This window comes from Pezoporus wallicus, unplaced genomic scaffold (genome assembly GCF_028554395.1).
Source record: "Pezoporus wallicus isolate ANWC-B61680 ecotype Strahan unplaced genomic scaffold, APGP_CSIRO_Pwel_v1 contig_8747, whole genome shotgun sequence".
In the NCBI taxonomy this organism is placed as follows: domain Eukaryota; kingdom Metazoa; phylum Chordata; class Aves; order Psittaciformes; family Psittacidae; genus Pezoporus; species Pezoporus wallicus.
Genome location: NW_026641976.1, coordinates 123,443 through 137,443, shown reverse-complemented (window position 1 = coordinate 137,443; position 14,001 = coordinate 123,443). Strand labels below are relative to the sequence as shown.

The 14,001-nt window shown below is 40.0% G+C and overlaps 1 protein-coding gene across 4 annotated transcripts in view; it reads right to left on the bottom strand.

Annotated features, from left to right (window-relative positions):
- Positions 1-253: 253 nt before the first annotated feature.
- IGSF5 (immunoglobulin superfamily member 5) overlaps positions 254-14,001 on the bottom strand; it is a 46,401-nt gene continuing 32,653 nt past the window's right edge. For 3 of the 4 annotated variants that reach the window (XM_057426371.1, XM_057426369.1, XM_057426370.1), the window contains exons 7-9: positions 11,213-11,325; positions 9,423-9,499; positions 254-950 (exon numbers count right to left, since the gene is read on the bottom strand). In XM_057426371.1, coding sequence (XP_057282354.1) covers positions 882-950; positions 9,423-9,499; positions 11,213-11,325 — 259 coding nt within the window. In that variant the 3' untranslated portion in view covers positions 254-881. Of the gene's footprint in view, positions 951-8,645; positions 8,861-9,422; positions 9,500-11,212; positions 11,326-14,001 lie in introns of those variants that run through there. The other variant, XM_057426372.1, reaches the window with a different exon arrangement.

The following is a 14,001-nucleotide window of genomic DNA, read 5'->3' as shown; positions in this document are numbered from 1 at the left end:
ATCTGCTCTACTGAGAAGGTTGCCTAGCTAAAGTGTATTTCCCATGGTCATTATCAGCTCTGTCCCTGATGAAACAATTTGGTCCAGCAGTCACCATTTGCTATGACCCAAGCCACTTGGCTGCCAAGCTCAGCCCACAAGTAGAACAGAGACATAAAACATTCAAGGAACAAGTACTAAAAGTCAGGATTTTCAAATCCACATTTTTCAGCTTAAGATATTGCATTTCAATCTAAACAGATTTTTTTTGGATACATAAGTAATTGGTTTTTATTTAAAAATAGAACATTTGATTTAAGACAAATGCCTTTAACAAAATAACATATTGAAATGAAACAATTTAATTTCTGATCCAAAGATATTTTTGTTAGAAATTTTGAAGCAGCTCTCATGAAACTTCCCTTGATTTTATTACAGAACTGAAATTGAAAAATATTGTTGATCTATAAGCTCACGATGACCAGCTGTACATAAAGTACATTAAAAAAGCAGTACATATTGTAGTAATCAGTGTTATTATTAACCAGTTCTTCTGAACTAAGAAATGTCTTGCAGTTCCAGTCCTTGATCTTGCTGTGGATAACCAAACATTTCTGTCTGATAGGAGTTTTGCTGATTTCCTTGGGATCCAAAGCACAGATTCTTGTTCTTGTACAGTCCCATCATTGCCTGAAGTTAAAGCTGTCATTTATGTCCATTATTTTGCTGAGATATCATGCTACATTATAAAGGTTGCAATTTTAATTCATTATATGAGGAAAAAATAGAAAAATAACTTATAGCTTAAACTGAGAGAAGTAGTGTTAACCTTTCTTTGTTGCAGAAAGCCATCCAAATGTGCAAAATAAAAGTGATGGAGAAGTTCCCTGGAGAGGTACATCCTAAACAAGTGTCATGTTTCTAATTTTCTTTGGGCTGATCAGATAATCAGCACGTCTTTGAGATCCCACCTATGGGAGAGTAAGAGCAGTTATGGAAGTTGAAGAAATCCTAGAAAAGCAGTCCCACAAAGGTCCTCAAGAGATCACCTGCCAAACCCTCACCCCAAAATATTATACCAAAATGCAATCTATCAGCATCAGCTCACTCAAAATCTAAATACAAAGGAAAGAATGAACAGCAGAACAAAAGCTTCACATGCAACACACAGCTGGCAGTTCTGGGAATTCATTAACTGGTCTTTTGCTGAAAACTTTTTGTGGACTTTGCAGTCTGCATTCTTTTAAGCAAAACATGATGGACATTTCTCCTCTGGTTCTCTTAAGGAAACTACCCATTAAGCTGTAACAAAAACTTAACATTTGACATGGCTTTCCAAATACATTAGAAATTGCAACAATAAGCACACCAGTATTTCATGTATCTGAAAGACCTCTGTCAGTATCCCAGTGTTTTTTCAAGGCAAGCTTTTTTTAAAGTTTCCATGATTGGCATGATGCCACTTCCACCAACAGCAGCTTGTTTTCAAGTTGACCCCAGTGGGATCAGTGCAGGGCAAATGCTTAGCAGTTTTGAAATCACTATCCTCATTTGCAACCACTGCAGTGGATTTCCAGTCCTAATTGCTTATGTGCTTTTATGAAATATCATTGCAAGGGAAAAGACAAAGAAAAATTCATTCTCAAAAGCATCCAAGAAACGTACATTTTGGATATTTAAATGTAGTAGTGGGATTTCACATAGATAATTACAAAGTAGCCCTAAGGGATGGAAATTTCTTCCAAAGTTCTAAAGAAGTCTCTTCGCATAGCTTCCTAAATGAACCATGACAGCCAAAGGGTTTGCTGTGGCCAGCCCCAGTGTTGGTTTTATCTACCTCCAAGTAGATCTTATCATCTGCTGGCTACTGTTCCTTGCAACTTCCCCACTTGGTCTCAAGGCCTTGGAAGTGAACGGAAATTTCAGATCCTCCCAGTGGAATTTTTCATCAAGCCCAATCGGGTTCCTAACTATTGACCAGTCTTCCTGTGTTTTGTTTCTAGAGCATTAATCATGTACAGTCTGTATTGCCTTGGTCTTCTTCCAGCATTAAACATCTTAAATAATGCACTTGGTACATATACATTATTGAATGAGCCATAGAGGAAAATGTTAGATAACAAATGTGCACAACATGTCTCTGGTAGTTAATGAGTTCCAGCACCTCAAGGAAAAGCATGGGATAAATATAACTATCCTGGAAACATTCCGTAAGACGGCTGCCTTCTGTTTTAAATACAACTCTCCCCCTCCCCCACCTCTTTTTATTGCCAGAACATACTGCTGTTTTCTAAATTTACCCTTCTTTACTGTTTATTTCTGCAGAGAAGATAGGCTCTGGGAAGTAACAGGATTGCCTGTTTGTGCTCAAGAGACCTTTTCCAGGATCTCTCTGCTGCACTTAATTTCTTGCAGTTCAGCCCAAAGACCTTATTGATGCTCAACAGAGACATCTTTCATTTATTTCCAGTACACATCAGAAGTTTCCTCTGCTCTGAGTTACCCTGGAGATTAATATGTGATAAGATTTGTTCCATTACAGCAGAACAGTTATTTGGAATTTCATGATCTTTCAATTACAGGTCTGTTATACCAGGCTTTCTCACTAGGACAAAGTTTTGAGAAGCTCTCTACTCCTGCTCCTCCCAAAAATACCCAACTTACAAGTAGAATGGAAGGAAAAAACAATCTGAACAATGCTGAAGGCAAGCATTATGTATGTGGAAAACAAGTGCTTTCAGATACTGTGGACTGCCCTTTCAGCATATAGTATGCTGAACTAGCCAGCATACTGAGTAGCCAGAAAGTTTCAGAGGGGGTCCAAAAGCACCTCACTGAACTCTGTTTCTGAAACTTCCTGAAATAGTTCATTATTTGAATCTCATGTTTAGCAAAATACTGGGGTGGAAATATTTCCCAGAACTTTTTGCGTGAAAATACTGTATTGCATCCAGATTTGCTAAAGAACAAAGATATTAATCAGGAGGTTCAAGTAATACCAAAAGAGGCAGAGGCTAGGGCCATTAGTAGGCAGTAGAGCAGAAACTTTCGGTTTGCATGTGGTTTTGAACAGGAGGGAGTCAGAGGACTTGCACCAGCTGAATCTAGGCTGCCCTGAGAGCACTGGGGAAAATGTAACCCAAGCATGCCTCTTTTGCTTGAAAAATCTCATCTGCAAGTGTAAGCCACCCAGCCCCTGCCTTGCCTTGTCATTTCTCCTCACCACAGAAGCAGAAACCAAACAGCAGGTTTGCTCCTGGGCTAGGGACTGTGCCCACGATGGTTTGCCTTTGCCCTGCTGTTATTTGCTCAAGAGCAAAAACTATAGGTTACTTATATTTTATTCTCACTGTGCTCTGATATCAATTAATGAATAATTTCATGAATTTCAGTCAACTCATGCTGTGTACTGGCCCATTTTCAGTGGAGCTTTCTTTGAAATAGCATAGCCTCACTGAGGTTTAAGTTCATTGGATATAACTTTACTGAAATGGAGGCTGCTGGCTGCTGCTCAGTGACCTAAAACTCATTTTCCGGTGCTGTAGAAGTTCTCATACAACACATTATAAATACAAAATGCAGAGGAGTAAGACCACAAGAACCATTTCACATTTAGAACCTGATATGCCACAACTGCTAGAGCCTTTGCTTGGTTTTGATTTCAAAATTGTTTCTTCTTCATATTCAGTGCTCTATTAGTCTTGTCAGTCCCAGTTTGAGAAAAAATGGTTTCATTAATCATTACATCCTACACATTGAACAGAAAAAATGACAGCTCTAGTGGTTAGCTGCACAGCCCAGCATTACAGGAGCGAGTTCCTAAGGTGGTCCCTTCTACCAGTAAGGATGCAGTACCATCAGCATTTCTTCTACATGGCTTTAAGTCTCTTTGTACTGTCATCCTGGCATCTAGTTAACCACAGCTATTTGGCAGGCACAGGTTTCAAAACCTGCCTGTTGACTTACCATCACTTTTCATAGGGATTACTATAAAAAGGACTATTATAATAGGAAAAGCTTTGCACAGTTTGTTGGTTTGGTTGGTTAAACAGCTGCCCAAATCTTTCCACCTCTTCCAGCTGTTCAGCCAGACAAACAGACAGCTAGGAATATATGGATGAATCAGAATGTAAAATGAGTGTATCAGCTGATTTCAGAGTTGGACCCTTCAGTGATATTTTGAATACACTTCAGTCTTCAGTCGATGAAAGAAGGACTTCTGCTATTACAAGTATGTTGTAGTCATTTCTGCAACCCATATGATATCAGTGATATGAATGATGAACACACATCTGGCATTATGAAACAGGGTTCTGATCTTTACATTAATTTGACAGATGGCAGCTCCTCAGACGCTGACGCTGTGGAAATGTGTGATAAGCTGAAGGATTTGCCTGCTATTAGCCAGCCAAAAAAAAAAAACAAACCTCCAAGCCCAACTACATTAAAACAAATTGCTGAAATTGATGTGGTAGAAGTACTTCCAAAAATGTCTGCATGCATCACACATTTGCCTGTTAGAACAAAAATCAGGGAGGTACAGCTTCCTGTTTCTGAAGGTTATATTTCCCCCTGCTCTCAGCTTTTAATTCTCATTCCAAATTCACTTCATTTACAGGAAAACACCCACCCAAAAGTCCTGGATACCCTCAAAATAATTCGGATACACTATCACTTCAAATAGCAAACCAGTTCTATCCCGGCAACTTTTCATACACGCAGCACATTTCCCTGTCCATCAATACACATACAGCCTGGAAATTCCTTCTCAGTTCTTCATGGGTTAATCCCACCCACATAGCATCACTCCTCCCCTTCTTTCAGACACTTGGGAAAATTACACTATAAACTGCACCTTTCTTTTCTATATCATCAATATTTATTACTCTCTTAAGATATGTTGACCAATGAATACCATAACATGACATACTCTATAGTACATTTCACCCGTAGAGGTAAAATTATTTGCCATCATTGGTTTATATTTCTATTTATTGACCTTTTAATTCGATTTTGATTGCTTAATTTTTCTTTTCAAACAATCCTCAGAGTCAGAGCAGTTATATTCAGTGCAATAAATGGAGCTGCAATTCATCATTCATTTCCTGCCCAGTATAAAACCACAACCACCACTAAATAATATTTCCAGTTTATAGAGTGTCATTTGGAGTATTTAAGAAGAAAAACAGATCCTTCCCCATTAACAGAGCCGTGACTCACTCTGGACTGGAGAGGAGGAGTGCAGCTGTGATGGCAAGTGCAAGCCTCCTGTAGCTCTGCTGAAGTCAGGTGAATTTCACCAGGGATGAATGTGGCCCACTGTAAGGGAGCACTCAGTCCCTTTTATGAAACGGTTTTCTGATCTACCACAGAGACACTTATGGCATATTAAATGGAATAATTATGAAGCTTGTACAGAAGTCTGTCCAGTCCTTACAGCTCTTTTTGTACCAGTGGGACTTGAAAAAAATGCTGTTCCTCAGAGATGTCACTCAGGACCTGGCAGAACTGACCCTATGGCCCTTGTTCAGGCTAAACTGTCTGTGGGACTGCCCCAAAACCTGCTAGAGACAAGACAAGGGATCCCCACCATTGCGCTTGGGTTGTGGAAGTAGCTCTGTGCACTGGGTCAGGGCATGAAAAATGGGCTCTTGGATGACACCTTGGTCCCTAATACCTGCTTGGCCTGAAGCTCAACCTTGGGAGTAGTAGCAAGGATCGCTCCTCCCATCACTGACAGTAACAAAATATGCAATTAAACAGAAGCCTGTAATTCTACTTTCCATGTGACCTTTTCTTGGCTAATGAAATCAGAATGAAGACCTTCCAGCACCCCTGACTGATGCTCCTGGTCTCCTCTTCTAGTGGCTGGTAATTTTTTCCTCAGCTCAATAATTCAGTTCGATAGTCATCATTTTTTAAATGTGTCACATGCCTCTTTTTTTCTCCCTTCTTCTTCGCTCAGCTATTAGTTTTCCCTAAGATTATTTGCCAAATCTTTTGTTCACATTGTGAATTGATCAGTGCAAGTGCTGGGCAACATTTATCTTCCATGAACATTTTATATTAGTTTCTGATTCAAAGAGTTTGAACTCCAGTAGCTGACCTAAGCAATTTTCTATTGTCACCTTTTACAGTGACACCCACCAGGTTTTTCAGCTCTGTACCTGGTTGTGTCCAGGTACAGGAAACAAACACTGCGACACCAAGTCTCCGCTAATCTCTGAAATCATTTGAAAATATAACTTTTTACATACAGAACAGAAAGGATAAAATTTGAAGCTGATACCTTCAGAGACTCAGGAAGGATGCTTAATGCCTCTGCCCTGTGCTGAAATTTTCCACACAGTTTTCTCTCGGGGGTGGGAGAAATGGGCTGTGCAGCAGGTATGATCACCTCTGTTCAGTCAAAATACTAACCTGATTCACTGTGATAGCCCTGCTTTTCATCTCATCTCCAATTCTATGAGCTTCTTCTAATTTTAGAACTGTCCATTCAGACTTTGCCCACATAAACTTATTTTCTGGCCTTGCTGTTGTGGTTAATCCTGATCCTATAAGGTGACAGGGAAGCCAACCACAGAAATATTAGATTTTTTCACTTTGCAGGTGGAGAGCCAAGGCTTTAGGTCTCCAGTCTCTGTGACTCTTTCCATAAGTAGATGTTTCTTCCCCCATGCTCCTGAGGGAGGACTTGGATTCTCCACTCCTTCTTCTCGACTTCCATAGAAGCACTGCAAGGACATTTGCTAATTTTTTGTGATTATCCAGGGAGAGAGAGGCAATTTGCTGGAGTCTACCCCTTTATGACCTCCTTCACTATGGAAAAAAATAAAATTCTCTTCTCTCTAACTTCTCCTGTTTTTTACCCCCTATTTCTCATTAAACAGTCCAGAAAAGTAAACAATGGAATACCTTTGGGAACATTTCCAGTCTCCACACAAGGAAAGTCACCTGAGAAACACAGCTCTTTGTATTTAGAAAATGCAGTGGCAGGAAGGCAGGTGGTTTCTGAAGAAATTGTTTGATTCAGCATTAATCAGCAAACAGTTATATGGCTTGCCATTTGATTTCTCCTACTTGACAAGAAATATTTTATAAAAAAAGGGCACCATAATGTTTAGTATGCAGTATATTGGCAAAAGTGGTGATTAAACTTTATTAGAATGAATCCAGTAACACTTTTTGTCAGAAAACCTTTATTATTATTAACAAGGAAGATTATGAAAGTTTGTCTGGGAAATGTTTTACTATGTTTGTATGTACTGCTATAAATATAAGTTATGGACTGCAAATTCACGATTTAATGCAATTTGTCAAATTTTATCAGCTTCTGCATACACAAGATAGGGCCATCACAATATACTGCAAAGTCCTGTTCAAACTGAGAAATGGGTTGCCTTCACAAGCCATTTGTACATTGATAAATCTTCCTCCAACATATGGAAAACAGCTATAAATAATGTTCACCTCTAGATTATCTCTTTTCAAAAATGCGTATGCAGTTAGTGATGCAGCTAGAAGCCACCACAACGGACTTACTTATACCAAGTATTACCATAGACTCATAGCATGGTTTTGTTCGGAAGGGATCTTAAAGATCATCTAGTTCCAACCCCCCTGCCACAGGCAGGGGCACCTTCCACTAGACCAGGGTGCTCAAAGCCCCATCCAGCCTGACCTTGAACACTACCAAGGACAACCGGTTTAACAGAAACAGCTCAACTTTATGCTTCGTGCCTGTTTCTGTGTTCCCTAGTCACTGGGTTGCAAGAGACCTCCTAGGCCATCTAAACTAGTATTTAACATAGAGTGCTGCACCTACATTCATGTTTCAGCTTGAATCAGGAGCATTAACTCAATACTTGTGAACACAGTCTCCTGTTGGTCCTGACTCACAACACTACAGTTCTCACTGTGAAGCTGCCTGAGAGCACTCAATTTGGCTACCTTTGAGATGACACCAGATAGCTTAATTCACAGCACATCAACCACCAATGAGAACCCAGTCACTGGGAAACAGGTAAGGCTAACTGAAGTTATTGCGTCCCCGTGAAACGCGTATATGGTGGATACAGGGTCCTCAGCAAAAGCGCTTTTGTTTCTCAGAGCAGACCATAATATGCCATATGCCTTGTGCATGTAAACATAGCCAGTGCCTTATAATCCTGTTCATAAGCACATCAAGCACTGTCTCAAACTATTGCTCAGCATTACAGATCCACACTGAACCTGTTCTGTACATGCTTTTCAGCTTTGCTTTAATAGTGGTTTTTTGACAGGTAATTAGTGTCAAATATAATAACCACCAGCCACAAATACATCAGTAACATTGCTATTATTGTTACTGTTATTATTTTGATCATTGTTTTAATCATTGACTGAGTACTTCCTAAATTTCATTGTGTGCCAAAAGAACTAGACATGCTCTGCTACGATTTATATGCCATGTCATCCCAAGACAGATTTCTGCATTGTACATGTTGAAACAGCTCTTCAAAAACAAATGAGTTATCACTGTGTTGAGGAGTGAACTCAGTACCACATCATTGCCACTTTCCAAGAAAAATTGGCAAAAACCACCATGAAGGTGCTACAAGTATTTTACAAATATAGGGCATAAATTAAGATCTATATTAGAATAGCTTCTTAATTGGAAGCTAAGTGAGCCCAGCACCATCTTTCAGAACAGAGGTAGCTGAGAAGAGAACAAGCAGAGGAATAAGCACTGAGCTCTACTTCTTTACCTGTTAGCCATGTGGAAAGGGAACAAAGCTCTAGGGTGGACTAAGTATTAGCTGCACTTTCTCCTTTCCATCATTTACTTCTGAGATACCAAAGGTTTCTAAAGCCAGTGTAAAGCTCCTGAGTGAATCAACTTCTGCAATGTGGAAGTGTAATCGGAAAATGCAATCAAGAAATGATCCAGAGAAAATCCATATTTATTTACTGTATCTGCACTGGATTTTGTTTGCAAAGGAACCTCAAACCTCAACTTCAACAGTGCCTCCATCTTATACCCACATCTCCTCCAGTCTGGCAACTGGGGAGAACAACAAGAACACTGTAGACTTTGGCAAAGGCATTTATATAAAAGCTGTCTAGAATTATTACCTTCTCAGAGCAAAGCAAACCTCTACATTATAATGGTTTAATGTACAGCATACACAAGATGTGAATTCTCAAAAACCAAGCCAGAGTTACTCTGAATGTCAAGGCTGTTTCTCCCTCACCTCCCATCTTTCCCAAAATTCAATCTAAATCTGAGGCGAATACCCTCACTTACAAACTGAACATTCAGGAATGCTGAACAGACATTCTACTCATCCAATTGCATCTTCAACTGACTTATAAATGTCTACCTTCACCCAAAATCTGTTTGGATATAGTATAATACACAGTTTGAAAAAGAAAAAAGTTCAAGAGATCATCATTATAATTACCTTTCGTGAAGAACTGATGTGTAAATCTGCAGCAGGGACAGTGAACTTTGAAGATACTGCAGGAAGAGAGGCAATTCCTGTAACAAGGATATATACAAGATTATTATCATTCGGTGTCCACCATGGCACAAAACACAAGCCATTCACAAATACAGCTAAATATAATTAAATATTGTGAGCCAAACTCTAACTAACTTGTTGGACTAACATTGTAAGTTTTTTGTAGTAGTGGAGAGCTTGCAGGGGAGACTTCTGTGAGGAGACACCAGAAGCTGCTCCCATGTCTGACAGAGCAAGTTCCAGCTAGCTCCAAGATGGTCCTGCTGCTGGCCAAAGATGAGCCCATCATCAACACTGGTGGCACCTCTGTGTTTAAGAACAGGTAAAAAAAACACTGTGCAACAGGAGGTGTGAAAGAAGAGTGACAAAATGTTAGAGAAATAACCCTGCAGACATCTAAGTCAGTGAAGAGGACATGTTCCAGGTACCAAAGCAAAGATTCTCCTGCAGCCTGTGGAGAAGACCACGATGAGGCAGGCTGTCACCCTGCAGACCACAGAGGTCCATGATGGAGCAGATAACCACCTGCAGTCTGTGGAGGACCCCATGCCAGAGCAGGGGGACCTGCCCTGGGCAAAGCTAAAGCATGTGGAGAGACCACACTGGAGCAGACTCCTGCCAGGAGCTGTGGTCTGTGAAGACAAGCAGGAACACATTTTCTGTCTGGAACTATGACCCTATGGGGAACCCATGCTCAAGCACTCCATTCCTGAAGGACTGTATCACGGAAAGGACCCATCCTAGAAAAGTTCTTGAAGAACTGCAGCCTGTGGGGTAAGGATCCACACTGGACAAGTCTGTGAAGGACTTCAATCTGTTTTCCTGTCCTTATATTGACTTTTCTATCCTGTTTTATTCCTCTGTCCTGCTGGGAAGGGGGACTGATGGAGCAACTTGTTGAGCACTTGGTGGCCAGCCAAGGTCCACCCAGCACACTAATGACTATGAAAGGAGCCCATCTAGGACCCAGTGGAATCAGTTTGTCCAGGTCTATTTAGTTTTCCTTTAATATTTTTTATACCTGTTACATTTTACAATACTACATGCTCCTGAAATCTTTCCACTGTACTTAATTCTTCACAATTTATTTGCCAGAGAGAAAAGGATGTATGCCTGGATTATAGACTCTGCACAATAATTTTATGTCATTAAGTGTTTGATTAAACGTTTTGATAATAGCATGGTTATAAAGGCAAGTGGTGGGTAACAATTTAGTGGAGATTTACATTTGCTTTTGAAGACTCTTTGTACTTAAGGACTAGAATTTATAATGCCTTAGTCATTTATCAGTAAAATCAGAGTTCACTAACTGCCTTTTTTCATTCCCTTCTTTTTTTGGGGGGAATGGGGGTGAGGGTGTTTTTTTTTTTGTTTGCATTCTTTTTTTGTTTGCGGTGGTGGATTTTTGTTTTTACAGACCAACTATAAAATACTGCCTAAATTTACTACGTATGGGAATCCAGTACTCCTACCTCTGGCCCCAGGAGATATTTTGAAGAATAAAGACATTTAAAAAACAAACCCAGAACTAAAACTAAACTCAACTGCAATGAACTTTCATATTTTCTCAATAATTTTGAAGGACCATACTCTAGAAAATCTGAAACGTTCAGACCAAGCACGAGTCCTTCACAAAGTATTATGGAATCTTGTAATTGCTTGAAATGTTGTCCAAAATGCCTATACTGAGAAGCAGCTTGACAATATGTGATTCACCAGCTTATATTCACCTGGGCTTTGTTCTGTGTTCCACAGTTCTTCTGGAATATATCCCTGATTTTCACTACCATGCCTTTGCCTGTTTTGCAAATCACCATGTTTGTTCTTCTCAGATGAAACTTTTCTAGAAACAAAAAGGCCTGTGATTAGAACTTCATTATGATACGAGAACTCCTGGGTAGTAGGTTACAGAGAAAAAAGTATATGCTTTACTTCAGGAAAAATAGGTGCAAAGTATATCTGGGCCTTCCAAGTAATTAGCTAGTACAAATCTTGTCCCATATAAGTATTACCTTATTGTGAAATTCCATTTAGAAAGTTCCATCATTATCAGAAAGCAGGAAAATAAAGTGAGCAATCTTCAAAGACTGAAGACTCTGTTCCAAATCACAGGTTTTGTAGAAAATTAATTCTGATTTCTAATTCTAAATTACAGGATATTCAGTGGCTCAGTAATGGAATACAAGCTAGGTCACCTGTGACAGCTCATCATTTTGGTGATTTGAGTCCCCCTCAATTGCCAAAACAAAGCATGTTATCTCACATCACCACAGTTAGCTCCCAAGTGATTCATCTGTACACTCCAAAGTTAATTTTCACCTTCATAGCTGCACAGTGAGAAAAAAAAAAGTCCCTTTTTACTCAAAACTTTTATGCTAGAAGAGATGTGCTATTCATCTGTTCTGACCACAGACTTCTCTTCAGGATAGTCCCAGGTCCATCTCTGCTTCAGTTTCTGGTGTGGCAAGCACAAAATGACACGATTCTGACAACCCAGGGATTTGTAGGGGAAGCGGAAAATATTCTTGGTTAGCAAAATTTGTGGAAACTGCTGCATTTGCTTTCTTATGTTTAGTAGGAATTTGCAGGCCCACAGATTTTCAGATAAGCATTACTGACGCACATATGGATCTGATGAGCCAGGTTCATCAGTGGCTTTTTTTAGGAGATAAATGTGTTAGATACCACTAAGAAACCTCTCATGGTTGCTAGAAGACAAGAACAGTTGTTTAGGAATATCATCTCCACATGCTACATGATACTGTACTGTCTATTTTATCTGATCCTTGGATCTCAACAAACTCAGTGTAGTAACCAAATCGAAAACAGCTACAAAAAAAAGTGTAGGAGTTACAGAAACATAGCAAGCAGAGTCAAAATAAATGTTGGAAGTAAAACAATGTTCTTTAGTCTCACCACTTCTTCATTACTACTACACAGCTTCCAAAACAGAATCATCATTCTACTGCAGGTAAGTTCTCCCCAAGAAGAAAAATAACCACCAACACCTAACCTACAAAATCTGTAAGTTATTGTAAATAATTGCTGTAGTTTCAGTGTCATTATTTACACATGGTAAAACTTTGCAGAACTGTCAATACTGAGCTTCTAAGTATTCTAAGAGCTGAGCCATAGAGCCTGGACTCACCCCAGTGGTTTTGTATTTGGTTAAGCATTTGCTTAACTTTCAAAGTGTAAGCAACATTTATGAAGTCAGTGCAATAACTCATGGTTAAAATTAATGGGAAAAAGAGGAACTTTTCAGGTTTTCTGAAAGAAAGCACTGTGCAGGCACACATCAGTGAGGTAGGGTTCTGGGAAGGACAAAGACCCAGTCACACTAGTCCCCACTGTGGGGCAGATACTTCCCTGCATATTCAATTGGTTTTTGCATTAGCAGGGTTAACACATCTGCTTTTGGCAGAACCAAGTCAGAATCCCAGCATAAAGGCTTTGTAGGACTTTATTCATAGCAAAACTGTTATGCAAGTTGTACCTGTTTCTGGCCTACCATTCCCTGATGGTTTAGACCTGCCCTATTCATATAACTGCACCTAGCAAAATGGTCAGTCTAGTATTACTAAGAAATCATGTGGAAGTTTACTAGTATGGCATGGCATAATTAGCATGATTTCATCAGGAGAAAATAGTGTTTCCCTAATCTCCTTACTTTGTTTTGTATCAATAAAGTGCTCTATAAATGGAAATCTGTCAACAGACCTTCATAAAATTTCCCTGCAAAAGACTGTTAATGAAGCTGGGTATTCCTGTAGTACAAGGCAACATGGTGTAAGGTTTTGTAAATTCATTAAGAGACATTCATTGGGGAGTTGAAGCCCCACAAGCATAAGTAGAATATTAATTTGCAATTGTCCCTAGAAGCTTAGAAAAAATAATTTCAAATAACCCCACTGACGTTGCTGTCACAGCCACACTGGCGCCAATAAATAGGACCTTAATGCTGATAACCATCAGCACATGATTTCTAAGGTTTTCCAACTCAACGCAATAATGTACTAGCAGCGTGTTTCATAAACGCTTGATTAAGCGTTGACTCTCATCATCGGGGCAGTTTTGTTTAATGTTTATCAGTCTAACGCTAACAAAAAGAACAGGGGAAGGTCTAATTTGCCTGCCAGTCTACCCCAATGAGTTTGCAGCAACGCTTCTGACTGGAAGCTCGGGGATTCCCCCCCTCTTCGCCGCGGCCGCCCAGCAGAGCTGCCGGGCCCGCAGTGACCTCCTGTGGCGGAGCCGGTAATCGCCCGGCTCGCGGCGGGCAGCAGCAAGGAGCAGGCAGAGCTCACGCCCTGCCCTCCCCCGGGCACCTGGGGACATAGCCGATCTTCAAGAATTTGCTCTATCCGTCAGTACCGGTAGGAGTGTGTTTTGTTTGTAATTTCTGTGCTTGCTGAATCAGAGAGGTAGAGTTTGTTTCCAGGATTTTGATTCTTTTCACCCAGAGCTTGCAACCTGCTGCGAGCTGTGGCCCTCGATATTTTCTCTTAAAGGCAGTCCT